Below are 24,968 nucleotides of genomic sequence, written 5' to 3'. Positions count from 1 at the left end.
TTCATACTGGCCCAATTGTGTTACCATATACAGTCAGAATTCCAAGTTTTTTTAGTCATACTGTTAGAAATCCAACATCATCAACCGGTATGTGGCGAGATAAACTAGGCCATATTTTATTTAGTAGCCATAACTGCCTGGATTTCCAGGAATTTTTTTTCCATACTCGTCTGTGTTTCCAGATTCTGTTTCTCCATATACAGTTGGAATTCCGGGGTATTTTCCCCATCATACAGTGCTGGAAATCAGACCACATCAACAGGGGGGTGCAGATATAAACTTGAATGGCCCATTTCATGGCGCCCATTATAGAACCAAATTTAGGCCTTTCACTCCTCCTTGACACCCATTTAAAAGATTATACGGTATCTTGCTTTTCGCCAGCCATGAAGGTCACCCTAGATGGACTTGATAGATACTGCCGATCATTCTGTGCATTTTTATTGACGCATGCAAATCGAGAAAAGTATTTCGCACAATGCATCACTATTGTACCGTGACTGATTTACCGATTTACTGATACCCTGCACATGGGCGATGTTTCAAATAGTGGGCGATGTTTTGGTCCTCCACACATTGCCTGACTGAACCAACAAACACTTTTTACAGACCCCAATTTTCCCGTCCGACAACTTGCAGTGAGCGTGCTATTTCAAATATGACGCTAAAAATAATTCACTGTGAAATCGAAAAGCATTTGTGAAAACTGTGAAAAGTGTTTTTTGTCCAAAAAAGACGTTCCTTTTCAGTTTGGTATTTGTGAGAGTTGAAAGATTTTTTGAACAAATGACAAGTATTTATATTGATTTGCGTCAAGCTGGGTGGGCCAAGTTCAAATATCAGTGCGTGAACTCTGGAGGTCATTGCCCAATGCCGCACGTAATTTAAACGCGTGGTTATTAGAGTTCAGTCGAAATGTACGTGAATAATGCATTGAAGTATTATATCATAGTAAAATTTAACTTGACACATGGTATGGTTTATATTACATGTTCACTTCATTTCGAATAAAATAATTCACCATTGGAACATCGATGAATTACAAATATTTAAAATATTTTCTTGACTTTCCGTAGATACCTGACTACTATCATTTTTAATGATTTAAATGCGCCCATGTTTATGTTTGCGTAATTATTACGAATGCAACGCATTATCAAGTCGGTAATATTGAAATATTCACAGACCCAATACCCCGAGTCATTGCCCTAGCAATAGTAAAAAAAATCTTGAGTTTGCGTAATTATCATGAAAGCAATACATTACAAAGTTATAATATGCAGAGCCGTTACAATATTGTAAACAAATTTGCGTAATTAGAAAAGCAGTGCACTATAAAGTAAACGACGTTGATATATTCAAAGCCAGTACAGAGTTCATACAAGTTGCGTAATTACAGTACCGTCGGATATAATAACAATTTTACTAGATCAACGCGCGGAGCACGAAAGAAAAAGGTTGCTAAGGTAACGCATCAGTTCAGTGCGTGACTTGGGGTCAAACTTCGGTCAACACACACTTGATGTCAGCATCGCTGTGTAGCAAGTTTCGCAAAGTACTTAAAGTTCAATTGCGTCCCAAAATGATGTCGCTGATCACTAAGTTGTCGCAGCGTGTGTTGTGTCATGTCCATGTCCACCCCGTTTCGACTTCGACTTGCTTTTCCTTCTTAGTGCGTGTTCTTGTTCACGTAAAATGTGACCACTCACCAATGTATTAAAACACTTTGAATTTATACTTTGCATGATTATATTTGGTCAACGCAAAACATTATTTTTTCTCAACATTTTCTGAGACCATTTTTATCAATGCAGGGTTATTTTTCCAGACAAGATGGGCTTCGTAATATCTGCCATAACATCACCCGGGCGATCTTTTTGTCCACATTTTTATAAAAAAAAATCGAACCCTTCATAAGATCCCCCAGGGCGGGGGTATCAGTCGAATCCGGTAATTATAGCTATAATATTTATTCAACACTAAAACAAAGTACAGTGAGTTGTTCTATGGTCGTATATAAAAATAAAATAAAATAAACTACATACAGTAAAGTTAACCAACTAAACAGAATGCTAAATAAAGCTAAATAATATTACAAACACATAAAGGATACAGTACGGTACAGTACAGTACAGTACAGTACAGTACAATACAATACACTAGCTACCTTGCCAAGGAGTGGAGAATCACATTAGTCATAACTATGGTGGAAAGAATATTTTTAAATTTGGTGGCGCTGCTCATATATCATTCGCATACATTTTTGTATGTATTGTGCAGTTTCCCGGCCATGCCGACTCGGGTAGTGAATGATCTTGTGGCCTTTCAAACAGAGATTTGAAGTATATTGCTAAAAATGCATCATTTGTTTTCTATTTATATTTCTAATTACAAGGAACAGTGAAAAGTTTGCATATACACCAGTGAAAGCACATTTTAGAAGAAAAGAACCAATTTACCGGTCATTTTGGAAATTTTCCAAGGGGTATGTTTATTCCGGGGGGGGGGGGTATGTTTATTAGATTTTGAAGATTTGGCTGTGGGGTATGTTTATTTGGGACATGAGAGTATTGCATCAAAACGACATGCCATAATCCATCACACACCGACGCTTGCTGATGTTCAATAGTCAGATAAAAAAATAAAATAAAAATATTTTCAATTCGATAGAAACGAACGTAAAATCGTTCACATGGTCAAAACCTTGTATGAAAACTGTCATGGTGTCGTGTTATCATTTCCATGAGGGAGGGGCACAATAGATTACGTAAAGCCAATGTGATATTCAAACAGTTATATAAACATAGTGATCGTCATTGGGTGGGTTGAGACTAAATTTACCTTTACTCAAATCCCAAAAAATCCTCCAAAAAATACTTTGTATGACGCAGTTTTTCGCGGTCTCCAGTGAAATGGACCGTTAAAATTAGACGACCAGGTTGAAATGGGCCGTAATATTATTCTACACAATGGCTATTCGCAACTATTGTAAATCGAGACAGGTTTCATTCAACTACAGACGAGATGGGTTGAGAAAAATTAAATGAACCCTGACCTTTGGGAATACCTCATTCATAGAGTGCCTTAGTACTGGAGGTCGTCGAGCACGCCCGTACAACATACTTTGCGACATCGCTACAGATGGTGGTGTTGCCGATTTTTCTGTAATTTCTGGGTATTTTTTTATTTTTAATTACTGTAAAATACTTTTCACTATTTTCGCTGAAGGAATGATTCAGTGAAAATAAAATCCAGCGAATATACCTTTTTCCCTATATTTTACATTCAATTCGTCAAAAATCAGTGAAAATAAATTCCATACAAAACACCCGAAAAGTTATTTCAGCGAAAATTTATTCCAACGAAAATAAAGTATTGTACAGTAACCGAGCATTTTACATTTGTGTGTTTTGCCACTGAAAAGTTAGTTATCGATGACAGTACAGCAATGGTGTTTATCCATTGCATCGCAATGCTATCAGCACGGTGGTCATAACAGCGAATAGAAAAATGTATACTTCAGTTTTAAAATGCTTTTGGAGAAAAAAATGCGTGAAAAGAAATAAAAAAAACACTGAAAGCTGCCAGGCTAGAAGTTGCGAGATAAGGGTGAAAAAGTTTACTTATCATTTACAACTGTATGTTTTTTAGCTCCGCTGTCGACTTTGTCGAGCGGAGCTTATCATATGAGTGATTGTCCGTCGTCTCCGTCGTCCGTGTCAATGTTTTACTTTTTCGACTTCTTCTTGAAAACTACAAGCCTGAATGCTTTGATACTTGGTGTATATGTACCTTGGGTAGACCTCTCTCAGATTTGTTCATTTCATGATGATATCTTCAATTCTCTAATTTTGGTGAATATTTTTGTCATTTTTAGTAAAAAGTGATATTTTCGACTTCTTGTTGAAAACCGCAAGTGCAATTGCTTTGATATTACATATATAGGTACTACATGTGGACCTCTCTCAGATTTGTTCATTTTGTAATGATATCTTTAATTCTCTAATTTTGGTGAATATTTTTGTCATTTTTGGTAAAAAGTCATATTTTCGACTTCTTGTTGAAAACCGCAAGTCCAATTGCTTTGATATTACATATATAAGTACTACATGTGGACCTCTCTCAGATTTGTTCATTTTGTAATGATATCTTCAATTCTCTAATTTTGGTGAATATTTTTGTAATTTTTGGTAAAAAGTGATATTTTCGACTTCTTGTTGAAAACCGCAAGTCCAATTGCTTTGATATTACATATATAGGTACTACATGTCGACCTCTCTCAGATTTGTTCATTTTGAAATGATATCTTCAATTCTCTAATTTTGGTGAATATTTTTGTAATTTTTGGTAAAAAGTGATATTTTCGACTTCTTGTTGAAAACCGCAAGTCCAATTGCTTTGATATTACATATATAGGTACTACATGTGGACCTCTCTCAGATTTGTTCATTTTGTAATGATATCTTTAATTCTCTAATTTTGGTGAATATTTTTGTAATTTTTGGTAAAAAGTGATATTTTCGACTTCTTGTTGAAAACCGCAAGTCCAATTGCTTTGATATTACATATATAGGTACTACATGTGGACCTCTCTCAGATTTGTTCATTTTGTAATGATATCTTTAATTCTCTAATTTTGGTGAATATTTTTGTAATTTTTGGTAAAAAGTGATATTTTCGACTTCTTGTTGAAAACCGCAAGTCCAATTGCTTTGATATTACATATATAGGTACTACATGTGGACCTCTCTCAGATTTGTTCATTTCATAATGATATCTTTAATTCTCTAATTTTGATGAATATTTTTGTAATTTTTGGTAAAAAGTGATATTTTCGACTTCTTGTTGAAAACCGCAAGTCCAATTGCTTTGATATTACCTTAAATAGGTACTACATGTGGACCTCTCTCAGATTTGTTCATTTTGTAATGATATCTTTAATTCTCTAATTTTGGTGAATATTTTTGTAATTTTTGGTAAAAAGTGATATTTTCGACTTCTTGTTGAAAACCGCAAGTCCAATTGCTTTGATATTACATATATAGGTACTACATGTGGACCTCTCTCAGATTTGTTCATTTCATAATGATATCTTTAATTCTCTAATTTTGATGAATATTTTTGTAATTTTTGGTAAAAAGTGATATTTTCGACTTCTTGTTGAAAACCGCAAGTCCAATTGCTTTGATATTACCTTAAATAGGTACTACATGTGGACCTCTCTCAGATTTGTTCATTTTGTAATGATATCTTTAATTCTCTAATTTTGGTGAATATTTTTGTAATTTTTGGTAAAAAGTGATATTTTCAACTTCTTGTTGAAAACCGCAAGTCCAATTGCTTTGATATTACATATATAGGTACTACATGTGGACCTCTCTCAGATTTGTTCATTTTGTAATGATATCTTTAATTCTCTAATTTCGGTGAATATTTTTGTAATTTTTGGTAAAAAGTGATATTTTCGACTTCTTGTTGAAAACCCCAAGTCCAATTGCTTTGATATTACATATATAGGTACTACATGTGGACCTCTCTCAGATTTGTTCATTTCATAATGATATCTTTAATTCTCTAATTTTGATGAATATTTTTGTAATTTTTGGTAAAAAGTGATATTTTCGACTTCTTGTTGAAAACCGCAAGTCCAATTGCTTTGATATATTATACATATAGGTACTACATGTGGACTTCTCTCAGATTTGTTCATTTTCTAATGATATCTTCTGTTCTTTAATTGCCATGTGCATTGCTAACAGCGGAGCTATCTCAGCCGACAGGCTGCTTGTTTTTATTCTCTTGCATGCTGGAAGTGTCTTTGTCTTGTCTGTTTTATTTTTTTACTTTGCAGTTAGTTGTCTGTATGTGTGTGTGTGTGTCAGTCTGTTCCACTGCTATTTCGAGAACCATACATCGGTTTTTGATGAAACTTGGTGCATAGATGCTCTGGACCAATGCGCAGATTTGATTAGCTTTTGGTAAAAATCCGTGCATATTAATTACCTCATTTGCATAATGATTAGTCAATTTTCGTTTTTAGTCCCCGTTCGGACGCAGTCCGAAAACGGGGACTTGTGTTTTGCCCTGTGTGCGTCCGTGCGTCCGTGATCACCTGTATCTCGAACATGCATGGACCGATTAAGTTCAAACTTCACTCATACATTACACATTATATGGGACATATGCACATGCATTTTTTTCATGATCCGATTAACGATAGCCGAATAGCGGCCATTTTAAGGCCGAAAATGCATCAAAATCGCACATTTTCACCATTCCGGACCCGGATCTCAGTTATGCATGGACTGATTTTGTTCAAATTTGGTACATACATTAAACATAATAGGACCTTGATGCACGTCATTTTTTGGGGGGGATCGGGTTCGAAATGGCCGACTGGCGGCCATTTTGTTTTAAAGAATTCAGTTCTGGATCCGTATCTGAGACATGCTTGGATTGATCGAGTTCAAACTTCACACACACAAGGTACATCATGTCACAAATATGTATGTGCATTTGTTTCATGATCTCATTAACGATAGCCAAATGGCGGCCGCTTTAAGGCCGAAAATGCATTGAAATCGCACATTTTCACCATTCCGGACCCGGATCTCAGTTATGCATGGACGGATTTCATTCAAATTTGGTACATACATTAAACATAATAGGACCTTGATGCACGTCATTTTTTTTTTCGGATCAAGTTCGAAATAGCCGACTGGCGGCCATTTTGTTTTAAAGAATTCAGTTCTGGATCCGTATCCGAGACATGTCTGGATTGATCAAGTTCAAACTTCACACACACAAGGTACATCATGTCACAAATATGTATGTGCATTTGTTTCATGATCTCATTAACGATAGCCGAATAGCGGCCATTTTAAGGCCGAAAATGCATCAAAATCGCACATTTTCAGCATTCCGGACCCGGATCTCAGTTATGCATGGATGGATTTTGTTCAAATTTGGTACATACATTAAACATAATAGGACCTTGATGCACGTCATTTTTTTTTGGATTGGGTTCGAAATGGCCGACTGGCGGCCATTTTGTTTTAAAGAATTCAGTTCTGGATCCGTATCTGAGACATGCTTGGATTGATGGAGTTCAAACTTCACACACACAAGGTACATCATGTCACAAATATGTATGTGCATTTGTTTCATGATCTCATTAATGATAGCCAAATGGCGGCCGCTTTAAGGCCGAAAATGCATTGAAATCGCACATTTTCACCATTCCGGACCCGGATCTCAGTCATGCATGGACGGATTTCATTCAAATTTGGTACATACATTAAACATAATAGGACCTTGATGCACGTCATTTTTTTTTGGATTGGGTTCGAAATGGCCGACTGGCGGCCATTTTGTTTTAAAGAATTCAGTTCTGGATCCGTATCTGAGACATGCTTGGATTGATCGAGTTCAAACTTCACACACACAAGGTACATCATGTCACAAATATGTATGTGCATTTGTTTCATGATCTCATTAATGATAGCCAAATGGCGGCCGCTTTAAGGCCGAAAATGCATTGAAATCGCACATTTTCACCATTCCGGACCCGGATCTCAGTTATGCATGGACGGATTTCATTCAAATTTGGTACATACATTAAACATAATAGGACCTTGATGCACATCATTTTTTTTCGGATCAAGTTCGAAATAGCCGACTGGCGGCCATTTTGTTTTAAAGAATTCAGTTCTGGATCCGTATCCGAGACATGTCTGGATTGATCAAGTTCAAACTTCACACACACAAGGTACATCATGTCACAAATATGTATGTGCATTTGTTTCATGATCTCATTAACGATAGCCAAATGGGGGCCGCTTTAAGGCCGAAAATGCATTGAAATCGCACATTTTCACCATTCCGGACCCGTAACTCAGTTATGCATGGATGGATGTTGTTCAAATTTGGTACATACATTAAACATAATAGGACCTTGATGCACATATTTTTTTTTTCGGATCAAGTTCGAAATGGCCGACTGGCGGCCATTTTGTTAAAGAATTCAGTTCTGGATCCGTATCCATGACATGTCTGGATTGATCAAGTTCAAACTTCACACACGCATGGTACATCATGTCACAAATAGATATGTGCATTTGTTTCATGATCTGCTTAACAATAGCGGAATGATGGCCATTTTAAGGCCGAAAATGCATCAAAATCACATATTTTCACAATTCCAGAACCGGATCTCAGTCATGCATGGATGGATTTTGTTCAGATTTAGCACAATGTGTTGTACATATGCAGGTGCATTTCGGTCATGATCTGCTTTGAATGTATATGTCACTCAAATATGAACGGAACGGGGACGTGTCATTGACAATGACTTGTTTCCACTGATACCTCAAGTACTAATCATCACATTTTAATAAAACTTTGTACATAGATGTCATAGGACACTGCACAGACCTGATAGTTTTTAAGGTAATATCAGTACATATTAATTACCTAATTTGCATAATTAATTAATTTTCAGCTTTTGATATTTCAAATAGTAAGCATTACATTTCAATGTAACTTTGTACATATATACTCAAGGACTATGCAGAGACCTGATTAGTTTCAGGGTGAATAATTGTGCATATTAATTACCTAATTTGCATAATTAATTAATTTTCAGCTTTTCCACTGATATCTCAAGTATTAATTATCACATTTCAATAAATCTAGAACTATGCAGGGGCCCAATTAGTTTTTGGTAAATATTTATGCATATTAATCACTAAGTTTGCATAATTAATCGATTTTCAACTTTCACACTGATATCTTTGTACATGGATGCTGTAGGACAATAGACAGACTTGATCAATTGTGGGTTAAAATCTGTACATAGTAATTATCTAATTCGCATAATTAACCAATTCTAGGCTATCACACTGATATCTAAAGTACTAATTATTCAATTTCAATGAAACTTAGTACAAAGATGCTCTAGGACAATGTACAAACCTGATTAGTTTGGGGTTAAAATCTGTTCATAATTTTTTGGTTCTAATCACATTTCAATAAAACTTGGTACATAGGTGGTCTGTTACTTTGCACAGATCTCATTCGTTTTACACTCAAATCTGTTCATATTAATTTTCTGATTTGCATAATTAGTTTTCAGCTTTTCCATCAATATCTCAAGTACAGTAATTTCAAATTATTTTTAATGTGTTTCCAATACTCGCAGCACATGAGAGTTCTTTCTAAACTTTCTTTGATTTAGTTTATAAGGCTAGTTGATGCTTGAGTAAACAGGGTAGAGTACAGGAAGTCACACATCACCATACCGTAACTAAGACCAGCAGCTCATTTGCATATAACATCAACAGTGACTGACTAGTCAATCATTGAAATTTTAACATTATCTAGCTGAGACTATCTGGTTAAGAAAAAAAAAATCACGGTTTGTTCTGCTGTGTTGCTGGTGTAGTGTAGATTTGATTTCCAGTCTCTTGCACGCGAGTAGAATATTGTGTAGCCATTTCTGTTTTGCTGCATTATTACCGGTGTAGTGTAGACTCGATTTCCAGACCGTCACATGAGTACAGTGTAGGGTAGCCATTTCTGTTTTGCTGCATTATTACCGGTGTAGTGTAGACTTGATTTCCAGACCGTCATATGAGTACAGTGTAGGGTAGCCATTTCTGTTTGCGATGCCATGTTGTTACTGGTGTAGTTTAGACTAGATTTCCTGTCTCTTTCACGCGAACATGGTCTTGGGTAGCCATTTCTGTTTGTTCTGCCGTGTTGCTACTGGTATAGTGTAGATTTGTTTCCAGTCTCTTGCACTTGAGTACAGTATGGGGGGTAGCCATTTTTGTTCTGCTGTAGTGTTACTAGTGTAGTGTAGACTCGATTTCCAGTTTTTGTTCCACCAGGAAAGTGTAATATCCATTTCTGTTATTCTGCATTGTTACTGGTGTAGGATAGACAAGACTTCCGTTCTCTATCCCACTAGTAGAGTATAGTAGTCATTTCTGTTTATGCCAAAGTGTAGACTTGACTTCCAGTCTCTATCCACAAGTACAGTAGCAGTTTCTCCTTGTTATTCTGTACTCACTGGTATTTATGGTCAATTCTCAGGTATGTACGACCTAGAAATAGTGCCGTATGCGAGTACCAAGTTGCGAGTCGCAAGTAGCAAATTATGCCATATGCTAGTGGTAAAAACGGCATATGCGAGTGGTAAAATGTATCGTTTGCTAGTAGCAAAAAACCCTATGCGAGGGGTAATACAAAGGCTTGTAGCGTTTGCTTATAATATAACAACGTACGTTCAATTGTGTTTTATCACAGTAAAATCAAATATTTACCATGGTTATGAAATGATGTGTACATGGTTGGTTAAGATTGGCATGATGCTGTTAAGGTTTTTACTTTAGAGGTGATTCATATATAAAAATAATGGTAGCATTACAGTCGACCAGTGTACGCGGATTACATTGCGAAGCAGCTTTAACTACTATTTCCAGTGCTTTTTGTTTATTATTCATTTAAGTGTTTAAATCAAAAAGTTCGTTCAGTCGTTTGCATAGAATCGATGTTTGCTCTTCACGAAATTGCACAGGAAACGTGAAAGCACATTAATTTAATAAACGGCCATGACCAGCCAGCACACTCCGCATAACATGTGAAAATTGTTTTTTCTTTCGGTAACATTAGTATGAACCCGTGGTCAGCGATTAAAGAATCATAGAATTATAATTGTAGTTAGTAAAAACGGGTGCATGTTCACCGAAGGGTCACAGAATTCTTGTGTCACGCGCCGCCGTTTACATGAAGACAATGGCAGGTTTCAAAAGTAGTCACACCTCGGAGAGGTGTTAAATTTGCCACAACCCAAGTGTTAACTAGCACACAATTCCATAATACATAGTATATAGTAAAGAAATAAAGTGCATGTTGAGTGATAAGTCTGCATGTTTACGAGACGTCCCTCACACATGGAATGTATTTACACGCAACCCGGTTCAAATTTGAATTGAGACAAATTGAAACAAAGAAGCGTCTGCCGTTGCTTGGTCAGGATAGAGAGAATATTTTCATGGGTAAATGCTAGTAGAAGACTTAGCCTCAATGCCCCCAAATACTTCGACCTAACCATTTTATTTGTACAAGTAGAAAAAGTGTTATGTTTCGTTAAAATAAGCATGGACATGTTAGCATTGAAATAATCATAGAAGTACAGTTATCATCAGTACAAGTAGACTCGCTGAACAGGAACTCACACGCGAGCCAATGGAAACAATGGCTGATTTCAAAGCAATTTTGTCTCAGACATGGACAACAAACTCTCTGTTTGGGAATAACGTGATGTTAATTTCGTGTTTTTTCAACAGCTTTGTAATGAAGTACAGGCCCTCCGCTAAATCCTCCTATAAACTGTTGATTCTGTCATGGAACTAGGGTTTATAGTTCCATGATTCTGTCGACCAATGGGAACGGACGTTTCAACCAGACTACTTGGACCTCGGACATTTGCGAGACGTAACAACAAAAAACGCAGCCAGTGATACATTTCGAAAATAAAAATACAAAATAAACGCAATCAGAGGCGCCGATCACGCGCGTTGGAAATAAATAGAACGCGTTCAACTGCGTTGTGACACAGTCTTACCAGCCTCTTTCACTCACGCAATATAATTATGCTATTTCCCAACGCACTTATATTCAATACATTGACGAAAAACACCACAAGAAAAATGTCAACTAGTAATACGCAATTATCCAGGCAGTACTAGAAATCATTGCTGATACTAATCATGTTTTGTATTGGAAAGTTGGATACTTGAACGTGAAGTCCCCGGGTATGTAGTAATAATAATAATAACTTTATTGCCTCCGTGTAAAAAGATTTACATAGAATAAGTACAGCAAAACAGAGTTTTAAAATAATAACAAGATATATGTAAGAATTGTACAAAAAACAATACAAAAGGACTTAACTAGTATTTAAATGTTAAATAAATCTTTGTGTTGTGTAAATATAATTGAATGTTTAGTTTGATAATTGATAAACATATATTCAGTGTGAGACTGTTGCTTTCAAGTTGTGTTAATACAAAGATGATTTGAACTTGTCCCTTCTGTTGCAAACGTATTAAATATACGGAAATAGCATGTGTGTTTGCGTTTGCGTGAGTGAAAGATGCAGGCGAGATTTCTCGTCGCAACGCGTTCTATTTATTTCCAACGCGCGTGGTCGGCGCCTTTGATTGTGTTTGTTTTGTTCTTCTCGAAATCTATCGCTGGCACCGTTTATTTTGTCATTTCTCACAACTGAATGTCCAAGCTGACTTTGTTTTGGCTGTATGTACAAGTACATTTTGTACTGTTGTTCAAGGGTCTACAGAACCACGCGAGGAGTTTATTTTTAATGATTAGATATTCATCAGTACCTTCAAATATCGCCGCCAGCAGTAGGTATTTTGCACCTCGAATGTGTAAACGTACTACCATGGTACTACTCACGCGCGGCTTGCCTGAAAGAAAACGACTGCCATTGTTTCAGTATTATAGTGATAATGGCGAAGTACACGAGATTGTATATATACAAGGGATTGTTGCCTGGAAAATCAGTTCTCCTGTTGCATATAACCTGAGCACATCTATATCGTTACCTTATCAGCATTATAATTTATTTTTATCTAAAATGGAAAACCTTCGTCGTACTGAACAAGATGCATGGACCGTGTTGTGCCGAGCAGTTGAAAGCTTTCAGAAAAAATCTCCAAGATTCGAAGTATCTACAGTGATATCTTTTTTTGACGAGATAACCAGTAAACGTCAATATCTTTCTACCGGGACAAGTTACCAGACACATTCAATAGTCAGAAACATTGATGCTATACTGAATCCTGCACCACCAGAAGAAAGCATAACAACTCGAAGCGTGCAAGCTACCACCGAGGATACCACGACAGCGGTAAATTTACTGGACATCCGTGAAGCCGGCACATCGATAAGTAAACTAAATCACCAACAATTGTGCAAACTCGTGACAAGATGTGTCCGATACACACAGACCTCTCCTAAATGGGGCCAGGACGACAAGAAACCGGAATGGTGGCCTCTTAACATTCCTTACGTGAGTCCAACACGCCCAAAAGATCATGGTGGCGCAGGATGGACTGATAAGTTGAGAGACGTTGCGAGGGCTTGCTACGCACATTATGGACAGTCGGACAAAACTGGTAAGTAAACATTTTGTACATTTTACTTTCATCAACAAGAAGAATAGCTCCGTTCGTGTATACACCCCGTGTTGTTATTATTACATGGCTTTAGTTTAACCTCTATGATAATAGCATTGTTTATTGTTGTTTGAGGCTCAACAGTTTTTTATTAGATAGGCAACAAGCAATTTTCCACATGAAAATCTATATTATGATCAGAGATCAGTGTTAAAAAAAAAAGAAATACTAGGCATGTGTAAACTGCACATGGCACATTAATTTATCATAACTTGTGTTCTTCTCTTTACAGGTGATGCAATTGACAGCCACATTCCGATTCCAACAACCCCAGTAGCTGATCTTGTTATTAATGTTGAAGAATTTCCACAGGCAATTAATCATTTAATTGAATGCTATGGTGATTCAATGGGCCAGACTGATTTGGGTAAGTAAAGAATATTATAGTTATTATAGTCGCATCAGTACTTTATTATTTGAATCTTCTCTTTGGTATAGTAAAAGATGGAATAACGTATCTAAGGCTTCTATGGAAATAAAGCTACATGGCCGATAATTTGTTTTTATCCATTCTAATTACACATTTTTTATTTCTTAGAAGGTATGGCAGCATCAACACCAGTTACTGCAACAGGGCAGCCTCATTTACCGATCAGTCACTCTATCTTGTCACCAGTTGTGCGAGCCCAATCGTATACTTTATACGACACATTCCTTTCGCCTACACAATCGCTTTATGCTCAAGAACCAGCCAGTCAGCTGTCATCCGGTGACCTTCTATCAGCTCCAGTCACCCAGCCACCATCACTAAGAACCACTCAGCCATCGCCACCACAATTACCAGTTCTCCAGTCACCAACCAGTCAACGGGCACCACCAGTCAGTGAGCTACCACTACCTCCAGTCATCCAGGCACCATCACCAAGAGCCAGCACACATCTATCACCACCACAATTGCCAGTTCTCCAGGTACCAATCACTCAACAATCAGTCAGCAGTCAACAAAATCACAAATCAAGACCAGCCACCAAGCCAAAACAGCCAATAAGAAAAAGCAAACGCGGCATGGGTTCTCTAGAACCGATGGCAAGAGGAAAAAGGAATGTGAAACGACCCAAGAGATTTGATATCTAGTGTTTATTTCTGTGCGTGCCTGTTTAATTTTCAAAAAAAAATTTAGTTTTTTAGTATCATTTTTTTCACAACAATATTTAATTATGTACATTGCGTCACCATAATGAAATAAAATGATTTAACTACAAATGGCTTGTCCTGTGTATATGTTGAGATCAATAGTAACACATGTATTCATGAAATAAACGTGTTGAGAGCTCAATCAAATCGTGTCAAATCTCATGTAATCTCCCCCTCAAAGTATGATAGAAAAAGTGTCCCTCACCCTGAATTGTGTAGTAAACAAGCCAGGCAAAAGAATTAATTACAATGGCTTTGAAATAGTGTTCAAATAATTCATTCATAATTTAACATTATGCATCGCTAAAAACACTGAAACATGCAAAATAAAGTTGTCTGGCAGCATATACGAGACTTGGGCCTTTATCCTTGCTAAATCAGCATTGCTCTGTTCACAGGCTTGCGAGTTCAGTTCACTGATGTGGTCATTGTATTGGTATGTCCCCATAGAGTAACCAGAAGAACACCTGGAATAGATTCAAAATTATGACAATGAGTGAGAGAAAAAAATCTACTCATTGATAAAATAAATAGAGTAAAAATAGGTTAATGATGACCCCCTAGATATAAAGATTTAACCTCAATTCAAGATAATTAAGGCAATGTAATCTTTATACACAGAAATATTTCTTAAATTTTATCAAGTGGCTTCAAAAACTGGTTACCATGGAAACGGTTACAGTGACTTTGGATGGGAATATCATTAAAACATTTAATAAATACGATTATTGTTTCTCAAGTTTATGGATGACAATCATGAAAATGTTGCAGAGAGTATTGGAAAAAATCAACCAAGTTAAAATCTTGTTTTTAGAAGAACTCTTGATTCAATTTTTTGTCATTTTTTAAATAATTCCCAGCAAAATGTAGCCTTGACCCTCCTCTACAGTTTCCACTGAAATTTGTACAACTGGATCTTCATTTAGACAACATGTGTCAACGTGCTTGGCCAAGATTTATAAAAAGTAACTGCCCAGTATTTTCACTGATCTTCAACTTTGTTACTGGGTATTTCTGTGACGACTCTTCATATTGAAATTCAATTTTTATAGTTTAAAAACATAATATACAACAACATTTCTGACCACTATTTTTTAAGATTTTAGCAAAAACAAAAAACCAGACTGGACCATTTCTGTAACAGATTCAGATCAAGGCCACGACGTCAATGAAAACCCTACATGCATGATGGGTTAGTGCTAAGGCGAAATGTATTGAAATTTAAATGTGGCTAATGTGGGAAATGGGCCGCTGCAATAGAAATATTAATAGTTCAAATACATACCCAGTGTGATTTTTCCAATGAAGGCGGTCAACTAAGAATATGGTATTCTTGAATAGGTCTGGTTCTCTGATGATAATAGAACAATAATTTGTCAGTCACTAACACAATAGCTATGATATCATGTATCTTACATGTATATTTGTTGTAAAATATGAGGACATAAATTTGAAACATTAATGATACTATGTCTGGGATTAGAATATGTTATCACTTACCTATTCAAACAGTATTGATGAAGCTTACAAGCATTATCATAAATTATAATTTTGGGTGGGCTGTTGAATCTGGTTGTTATAATGTTAAATGGCACTTCTGATGATTCACATTGCTTCATGATCTTAAAACCATAACATACTTTGTGGGGACAGCACACTGTAAATATTCCCGGTGAAAGTGTTGGATGACTTCCAAAAAATTTTTTGCAACTGCCAACAGGTGATGTCTTCTTAAGATCTTGGTTGTATCTGCCTTTTCTGTAATTATTAATCAAGAATATTGCAATTAATCACCACAATGAAACACTGAAATAAATTGGATTTAAGCAAAAATTGAAAATACAGAATGTAACTGCCATTGTTTAATCATTCCACTAAAAGTAAGTACTTACCCCCTGATTTGGGGAAGTGACGGGAAATATGCAAGTGGATCATCAGATGACACTGGTGGGTACTCTCTTGCAATGTTGTCCTGTGGAATGTGACATTGTTTACTTCTGATGAGAATGTCACGCAGTAAGTATCTGGCATTCTGTGTTATTTGTTGGTTTGATTTTACTGCCTTCATGAGAGAGAAAATTACTGGTGCATCTTCCTGGAGGACTTGTAATTTGGCAGAATTGCCTCCATCAAAAATTGCAAGCCCATGTATTACTTCTTTAATAATGTGTCGTGCTGGTGATCCCTGAGGTATCTGCAACATTGAACATGTGGGGGAATTCTTTGAAATGTCATCAATAAATGGTTGGTACTGTGGTGGTGACTGTAGGACTGTTGCGTTTGAAAATATATCTTCCAAAATTTTAACCAGATAGGTTAAATGTTTGTAGCGTTTCAGTATGTTGAGTAACAAAGTGAAGTCTTCAGTAGATGGGCTCTGAAAAACACAGTAGCATCACCTGCATACCAATTGTGCTGTACTGCATCACTGCTATCCCATTTATTACCATGTACACATGAAGAAAATTTACCATCATCAGGAATTGTTGGTATAAGTACTACAGGTATTGGAACCTATCAAGTAGACATTTCAAAAAAGAAAAACAATCAAAGATTTGGAAACAAAAGAAGGTCAACCAACCAAATAAATAAATTAATGAAAATAAATTTATAACATCCATTATAACAATACTGACCTCTCCTGTTAATTGCATATCATACTTCTGTTTAAGTTCTTCAGAAAGCACAGGCGGTATTGGTTGATATGACACACATGTGAAGTTACTTGTTACATTTGGTACACTGTCATCAGGTGCAGGCAAATCATTTCTCTGATCATTTGCCCATGCATAATATTCCTCAACATGCTTACAGCTTGATTTCCCATATCGACAGGTGGTGCAGCATACCTTTTTCGTTCTACTTCTCTGAGGTTGTCCTAACACATGGATGTTCTTTCCGATAGACACAGCAGCTATAATGGGTTCACCACTCAACAGTTCAACGTTTACATGGTCATCTTCTACTGGTTCGAGTGAGTCATTCGTGACGGGTGAAAACAGAATATTAACTGCTCTTGCATGTATACAATACCTGGATTCTTCATCCTCAATTAATTTTCTGAATTCTCTTACGGGATTTACTGTAGTCTCAAGTCTATCCTTGTTACGGGCTCCAACTCTACAACCACATGTTAGAATAAAGCTACTTTCAGTATTACCAATGTTGTAGAACAACGCAGAGCGATCAACAACACAGTAGCTTGACAATAACTTTCCTGTCTTTTTATCACAGTCTGCTAGAACATATGAATTTCCAGAAGCAAGTATCCATCCTTTATTATAAAATCGAAGCTGATGGAAATACTCTGAATCAACAGGCACTTCAACAAATCCAGAAACATTGACTATCCTGTAACAAAAAAAAAATGTTAAATTGTTGAAAATGTTTAGCTTCATAGACATCTTCCTGTGTTTTGAATGAGTTTGGACAATTATTTATTTATTAACACAAGGGTTACAAATCAGATATTAGTAAAAGAGAAATAACTACATAAAAAGTAAAGAAACAAAAAGCATAAAGAAAAAAAAAATGATAAAAATTTGTATAAAAGGAATGTGTAACAAAATAAAAGAAGAAACGAAAAAATCATACATATCTGAAACTGAATAAAAATGAAATTGACAATAGATCTCATGATGAATTCATACTACTTTCATTTCTGTGTTTACAAAGATGTTTAAGAAATTTTCGTACCTCTTTATAAATAATGTCCCCCAACTCACAATAGTATTGATACAGTACTCATTTCGCCGAACCTCCCGCCCGCTTCCGGATTTCGATCGCTTTTTTTTCGCTCGCTTTGTTCAATCCGACCGCGCAATTTCCGCTTTTTTTTCGACCGCGCAAATCTGGAAGTATCCGCTCGCGCAATCGCTCGCTCGCTCGCTCGCCTGACAGCACAACCGCCCGCATTTACAGTTCATTACCTACTGTTTCATGTACAAGTGTATCATTTTTGTTTTATGATGTTAAAATAAGAATAAATACAATTAGAAATTTATAGAACGACCGTTGAAAAAAATACGGTGGATCACACGGCCATATAAAATTGGTGATAATAATGTACACCATAAACAAGATCGAACCAAACATGTGAAATCAAATACGACACTGACACAGACACAACTAATATGAAATAAAACCATTCTATTTTTGGTGGAGAGCGAAAAATGTCTACTGTAGAGAACGGTATTCGTTGAGTTAAACCGTGTGTAGGGTGACGGTTGTCATGCACGCATGGTTTGGGTTTAACACGGGTCAAGTTGTAGTTATGTTAAAATCCGTGGCACCTATAACAATTGAAGAATATCTGCAGGAATAGTAAGACTGTGAAAAAAACGACTGATCGATTGTTATAGAATGACCGTAGTGTACAATTTGTCAAACAAATACAATACTTGCAAATGTAATGTCGGCCAGCGCCCATCTTACTTGTCCGAAGTTGTCGACACCGACTTCACTGGAGATCGCGTTTTCTAACTAGGCGGCTGGCAAGCGGACTAACACGTTACATAAATCTGTTGAATTACAATTATGGTTTTTATGTTTGCGCCCAATGTCTCGTTATAAAATAAAGGATTCAAATTTTGCAGGGTATTCCGTTTTTTGCGAACTCTGGGCGAAATACTTTCATGAGCTGTACGTAGTTCACTTACAGCCAAAACAAAGTCAGCTTGGACATTAAGTTGTGAGACGCGAAAAAACAAACGCTGCCAGTGATAGATTACGTTCACTGAATAAAAGAACAAAATAAACGCAATCAAAGGCGCCGACCACACGCTTTGAAAATAAATAGAACGCGTTGCTAAGAGGAATCGCATCTGCATCTCGACGACGTCTCCGGTCATGAGCAGGGTTTGCCGCGTCTTAGAAAAATTTAAAGTTAAAAAGGAATCAGTGTCGGGGAACCATTCACAATGTTTGCATGAAAAATCCCACGCGAAAGCGTTTTTTTTCTTCCTGTTACAAACACTATGATACCTGAATCTCGATTAATTCATAAATATGAATCGGTAAGGGTCAATTTCCTGCAATCCTTCAAGATTAAATTTGCCTCCTAAAATCTTTCTAACGATGAGCTGGAAGATTGCCATAATTGAGTGCCACCATTTCTGTTCTAAGATTTATTCAGTATAATAATACAAATGTTCACCCCAACAGAAGTGGACATACAGTTTTAGCGACCCGAAGAGCTCATTGTCAACCGAGGCGAAGCTCTACGATAAAGACTTTCCGTTCCCAAAAAATAATAAGAAGAAAAAAACTTCTCGTTCCCGACATTACGAAATTCTTTCGTTTTGGGGAAAAAACCTGGAAAAAAAACTGATTTTGACAAAATAATTTAGAAATTGATATTAAGAATAATTCATAACGAAATCTATTTCATATGTACCCATAATTTTTTTTCATAATTACTGATTACACACGAATATTACAGAAAAAAATAATTTGCTATATTATCTATATTTGTGCCTTTTATTTGTTTTGAATCGTGACTGAAAGGAGCTAGATGAAATTACAAACTATGTAGTGTGTTCGACAACTCGTGTATGAACAACAATTTTAATAAATATTATTTTACTTGGTAAAATTACTGTATTTTTCTACATAAAAACAAATGAATTTCACAATGTCTTTGTTATCATAGCGTTGTTGGTAATAGTTGAAAATGATACATCCACGTGAACCTGCTTATATGAGATCGAAGGAGTCTGTTTTCAACAGCCGTATACATCTAACTGCGTCATCGCTAAGTTTCCTTGTGGACCACGAGTTCTGTTCCTTGTTTGCACGTTTTCATGTTCACACAATCGCAGACATTATTTGTAAGGGTGCCCTTTGAAATGGCACATTTTCTCGATGTTTTAGCGAGTACTCCGCGAGTATATGGCTTGTTCTCACATCAGCATAATTTTCCTCGAGTTCACTCATCGCTTTCCCACATGCACTTCTCGTTCTTTGCTGCTAACTTTTTTTGCACTCTAATATGGTGTTGTTTTTGTCTTTCTAAACATCGAGTTTATTTTTGACATTCAACGAGATCGCTTGAATTTTGAATTTGGTGACGGTTCGAATTTATCCACTTTTACAGTGATCAACATTGCATTCGAGTAGTAATTACAAGCCTGATTTACATTTTTCTTGCGGTGTTTTTCGTCAATGTATTAAATATAAGTGCTTTGGGAAATAACATAATTATATTGTGCGAGTGAAAGAGTTTGGTGAGACTGTCACAACACGTTTTATTTATTTCCAACGCGCGTGGTCGGCGCCTCTGATTGCGATTATTTTGTATTTTTGTTTTCAAAATGTATCACTGGCTGCGTTTGTTTTGTTTTCCTCAACAAATTAACTGTTCCGAGATCTCTTTCATTTTTCGTCCGGCTGCTGCCAATCCAATAATTCGTCGCCGCATGTACTCAGACAAGCGATTAATCGTCACAATCATTATACTAGTAGTTTAAGTCCAATTGATTTGTAGAAATTCAGCTATGCGATAATTATATGTGCAGTTTTGTTTTGCGCACCCAGACACGAGCAAAAGTTAACCAATAGATTTTCTGAACTACAGCATTCGTATTACTTATGCAAATTGAGTAAGGGTCATAGTGCGAGTTGCGTTCAAAAATAACAAAGTGTCAAATTATTTTGAGCGCCGTTCGGAATAAATTTAGTCAAAATCACACACAGAAACACACACACAACACACAAATACTAGTACTCAATACATATCGCGATTGACCAGTTATATAGCTGCTTGAACTACACACACAAGGACGTAAATATGTAAATACAGGTCACAGTTCGACTTGCGTAGCAAACGTTACAATGTGTCAAGTGATTTGAAGGCGTCTTTGTTCCAAAACAGAGAAGCAATAGGCGTTGTGTTTTGAATCGTCATTAAAACCTAAATTTATTACGAATACAAACTTAAGTTGATACATACAATGTACGATCATTGTTACTCCAGCGGTCGGCTGGCAAGCGGATGTTTCTGAAGCCAGCCATAGCAGGAGTGAGCGAGCGAACAAAAGCGAGCGAGCGAGCGAACAAAAGCGAACGCGAGCGAGCGGAAAAAAAGCGGTCGGTTTCCGGTCGGAAAGCAGCGAGCGGTCGGAAATTAAGCGATAAGCGGTCGGAAAAAAAGCGATAAAAGCGGGAGGTTGGGCGGAATGAGTACTGTATTCCATGGAATGTCACAGAAAAAGCAAATTAAACTTAAAATTAATAATAATAAACATTATCCTACAATGTGACCCGGACGGCCCAAATAGCTTTCGTGCCAGGACGTTATTTTGCTCACCAAATTTAGCAGTTTTTAACTGAAATGTTATTAGAATGGCGAATAATACCTTGTTTTAGACACAGCAGTAGCCGGATTTGAAATGTGTTATCTTATACACGATGTCCGCCATCTTGTTTATTTTGCCGCGTGGAGCCGAGAGGTCAAAATCTCAACCTGGCAATATTTTCTATATTACAAAAATGATCATTAAATACGTCGATAAGTATTTGCTAACATGCATAATATGTCCAAGTGCCTAACTGATTTTTTTTTTGAGGCTCCATGGTCGGATTCCGAAACAAAATTTGCGTGAGAACGGTTACCCAGAGGTCATTCTAATTAATATACTGACGTCACCTCACAATGACGTTTAACACCTTTCCGGGTTGCCGCCTTTTCAAAATGGTGACGCTTCTACACAATGAAAACATCTAACACCTGTAAAGTGTCGTCGCCCGCAGTAACAACAGCGGATCAAACGATCGCCTATCTAAAAAAACATTCAGCTAAGAAAACGACCATGCTACTGGAGTCTGTATACTATCTAATTCCAGAATTATAGCAATGCCAAATTTGTATTCACGGCATTACCCCCACAATCCCGATTGTGTCAATTTTCGAAAGACGCACGAATAACTACAAATGCAAACAAGCACCGTACACTTTTATCGCATATGACCACTCGAAATACAGAATATACTACACATACAAGCAAGCACCGTACACTTTTATCGCATATGACCACTCGAAATACAGAATATACTACACATACAAGCAAGCACCGTACACTTTTATCGCATATGACCACTCGAAATACAACCCAGCATTTGGCTGCTTATTGTTATATTTTTTATGGCGAACGCAATATTGTGTTCGGGAATTATATCGTCGCATTTGAGACCGACTGTAGTATTCTCACACTCGAACAACATCACAATCAAAAAATCATATTTTGAACTCACCTCTTGACAGTTTTATCATCGTCCGCATTACACTGCCCACGTCGCTTTTTCGGTTTACTTACAGCAATAGGCGCGTTGTTCAATAATATATTAAATGGATCGGAATTGCAGAGGAAAGCCATATTAGAAGAACTATGCAATGGAACGGTTTCAAAACGATATATATAGCTTCGCGATTGCAGAATCGTTTTGCATATGAATAGTATTCACACTCGGAAAAAACACATTTGAGGGTTTTTTGCTACTAGCAAACGATACATTTTACCACTCGCATATGCCATTTTTACCACTAGCATATGGCATAATTTGCTACTTGCGACTCGCAACTTGGTACTCGCATACGGCACTATTTCTAGGTCGTACATACCTCCAATTCTAGTTAATGCTTGATATCCATGTTTGTCCTTGTCCTTGTCTATAAGGTTGTTATAATTTTATCCAGATAATGTCACACAATGCATAGTACATTCCTGTGTACTGATTTAATAAATTTTATTTAACCAACTGATTTTAGCATTTTAAATTTTACATTTTAGAATATAACTGATTTAATTTTGGTTTTAGGATATTACTGAAATAACAAATAGAGTTTCTAGAATATTTTGGAAAATAAAAATAAAATAATTTGCTTGAAGGATATTACTAGGAATGATAGAATGCATGAAGATCTTTAAAAATTATAGTTATTATAAGACATTATGTGGTAACATTATTTTCTCTAATTAGGTTATATCTTGTGTATAGTGAGTTTAAAGTTAGTCATCATGTAGAATTATTTTAAACGATGAAATAATATCAATCATAAACCAACAACTGGTCACATTGAGTTGTACTGAATAAATGTTTTTATCTTAAGCAGAATACAAGAGTTCTTTTAAAAAGTCAGGAGATGGCACTTGTATCTATACCATGGTCATTTCTACTAGAAACTATTTAAATCTTCAGACCCTCAAGTGCAAGACCTTCTGCTAAATCTCCTGCAGCGTGCTTGGGCTTTCCATCAGGATTCTGAACCATGTCATTCAGGGCGCACTCTACGTCGCGTTTGTGCAGGTATTTCTTGTTGATTTTCATCAGATTCTCTACAGTGCTTTCATAATACTCTTCACCATATGGTTTCCTTTCATTCTTCTTTGCTGATGGTCCATTCCTTCTGCGAGTAGTCTCCCAATTAGCGGACCATTTATCAAGCAGCTGTTCTGTCTTGGTCTTTTGCAGGATTGGGGCTTTGTTAACTATGGCCTGTGTCTCAGAAACTGATATTCCCATATGTTGTGCCATCGTTCTATAATCCTCACCAGTATCAAGCTCCTGTTCCAATGAATTTATAACTGCTTGCTTTGCTTGGTCTGTCATCCACTTCACATCACACTTGATGCCTTTCTCCTTAAGAAAGAGTAAGTCAAATCCTGGAACCATTAGGTCTGTAACTTTCTCCTCTATTCCAACCTCTTTTTGGTATACAGTTGTTTTCTCATCTTCTGCATCCTTTATTTGCTGCAAGGAGTATGACTTCACTTTATTCAAGTCGTGGTGGTTTTTTAGTGAGTGAGCACTAAGAACATGCAATTCAACATCTACTCCAGGGCTTGCTGCATGTAGAACTTGGTAAACATCGTAGGTCAGTCTTTCCAATAACTCGTAGCACTCCCAAATCTGGTCCTTATTTCCACATCTGACTGCAATATTGACACTTCGAATGTCATCTGACAGGAACACTAGTGCTTCAACACCTTTGCACACCTTGATACCATTTTTCCATATCCCACTCGGTGGACGTCCTAATTTGGTGAAACTAACATGAAGTCGCGCCTGTAGCTTTGGAAAGAAGCTAGGTGAGAATATATCATGTTCACGTTGGCAGATGAATCTTCTACCATAGTATATGTTGATGTGTTGGCTCATCATCCACTGATCCTTAGGCATGATGTGTTGGAGTATATTTGGTATGATAAATTGACCTGCATGACCTCCACCATAATCTTTATCATCTAATGGAAAAATGATCTCCATGTCGATGAGTAGTTGTATCAGCTTGTCCATATCGGCCTCACCACCAAGTACATACTTGATGTCTTCAATGGGATAGATTTCTTTGGTTTCTAACTTTTTGGCGAATTGATGAAATATGCGAGTTGCAAACATAGGACCAAGTATTCGTACTCCAAACCATGGAACGTCAATAATTATAACATCTTGGCTTTCTGGGAACTTAGAACATTTCATGTACTGTAACTGTAATAGAAAATAACATCTATATAAACATCACATGCAATGTTTACCAGTATTACTACAATGTAACATTTCACGTAAGGTTAA

General features: G+C 36.6%; 2 protein-coding genes and 1 long non-coding RNA gene across 4 annotated transcripts in view; 1 reads left to right on the top strand and 2 right to left on the bottom strand.

The window, feature by feature from the left end:
• Positions 1-24,968, top strand: part of LOC146729957 (uncharacterized) — a 57,865-nt gene that overhangs the window by 9,421 nt on the left and 23,476 nt on the right. The window lies entirely within an intron of this gene.
• On the bottom strand, positions 14,322-17,818 carry LOC146729958 (uncharacterized). The gene is made up of 6 exons (XM_085494676.1): positions 17,036-17,818; positions 16,751-16,913; positions 16,292-16,721; positions 15,900-16,157; positions 15,685-15,750; positions 14,322-14,866 (listed from the first exon to the last, which is right to left on the bottom strand). The coding sequence occupies exons 1-6, from the start codon at positions 17,801-17,803 to the stop codon at positions 14,680-14,682; spliced, it is 1,872 nt and encodes a 623-aa protein (XP_085350802.1). The 5' UTR covers positions 17,804-17,818; the 3' UTR covers positions 14,322-14,679.
• The window catches only part of LOC144349692 (death-associated protein kinase 1-like), an 85,581-nt gene continuing 83,739 nt past the window's right edge, over positions 23,127-24,968 (bottom strand). For both annotated transcript variants that reach the window (XM_085494579.1, XM_085494580.1), the window contains one exon: positions 23,127-24,884. In XM_085494579.1, coding sequence (XP_085350705.1) covers positions 23,583-24,884 — 1,302 coding nt within the window. In that variant the 3' untranslated portion in view covers positions 23,127-23,582. The remainder of the gene's footprint in view (positions 24,885-24,968) is intronic.

Source organism: Saccoglossus kowalevskii, chromosome 20, assembly GCF_978046115.1.
Source record: "Saccoglossus kowalevskii chromosome 20, keSacKowa6.1, whole genome shotgun sequence".
NCBI classification, from domain to species: domain Eukaryota; kingdom Metazoa; phylum Hemichordata; class Enteropneusta; family Harrimaniidae; genus Saccoglossus; species Saccoglossus kowalevskii.
The sequence above is the reverse complement of the archived record's forward strand: the minus strand, read 5'-3'. Positions and strand labels throughout refer to the sequence as shown.

What these genes read in the sequence shown, in the direction of transcription:
- LOC146729958 (XM_085494676.1), bottom strand. Translation starts at nt 17,803, where the DNA reads ATGTCTATGAAGCTAAACATTTTCAACAATTTAACATTTTTTTTTTGT. An exon ending in TCTACTGAAGACTTCACTTT is followed by an intron (nt 16,722 to 16,750) that starts GTTACTCAACAT and finishes AACGCTACAAAC; the next exon opens with ATTTAACCTATCTGGTTAAA. An exon ending in CATCAATACTGTTTGAATAG is followed by an intron (nt 15,751 to 15,899) that starts GTAAGTGATAAC and finishes TATTATCATCAG; the next exon opens with AGAACCAGACCTATTCAAGA.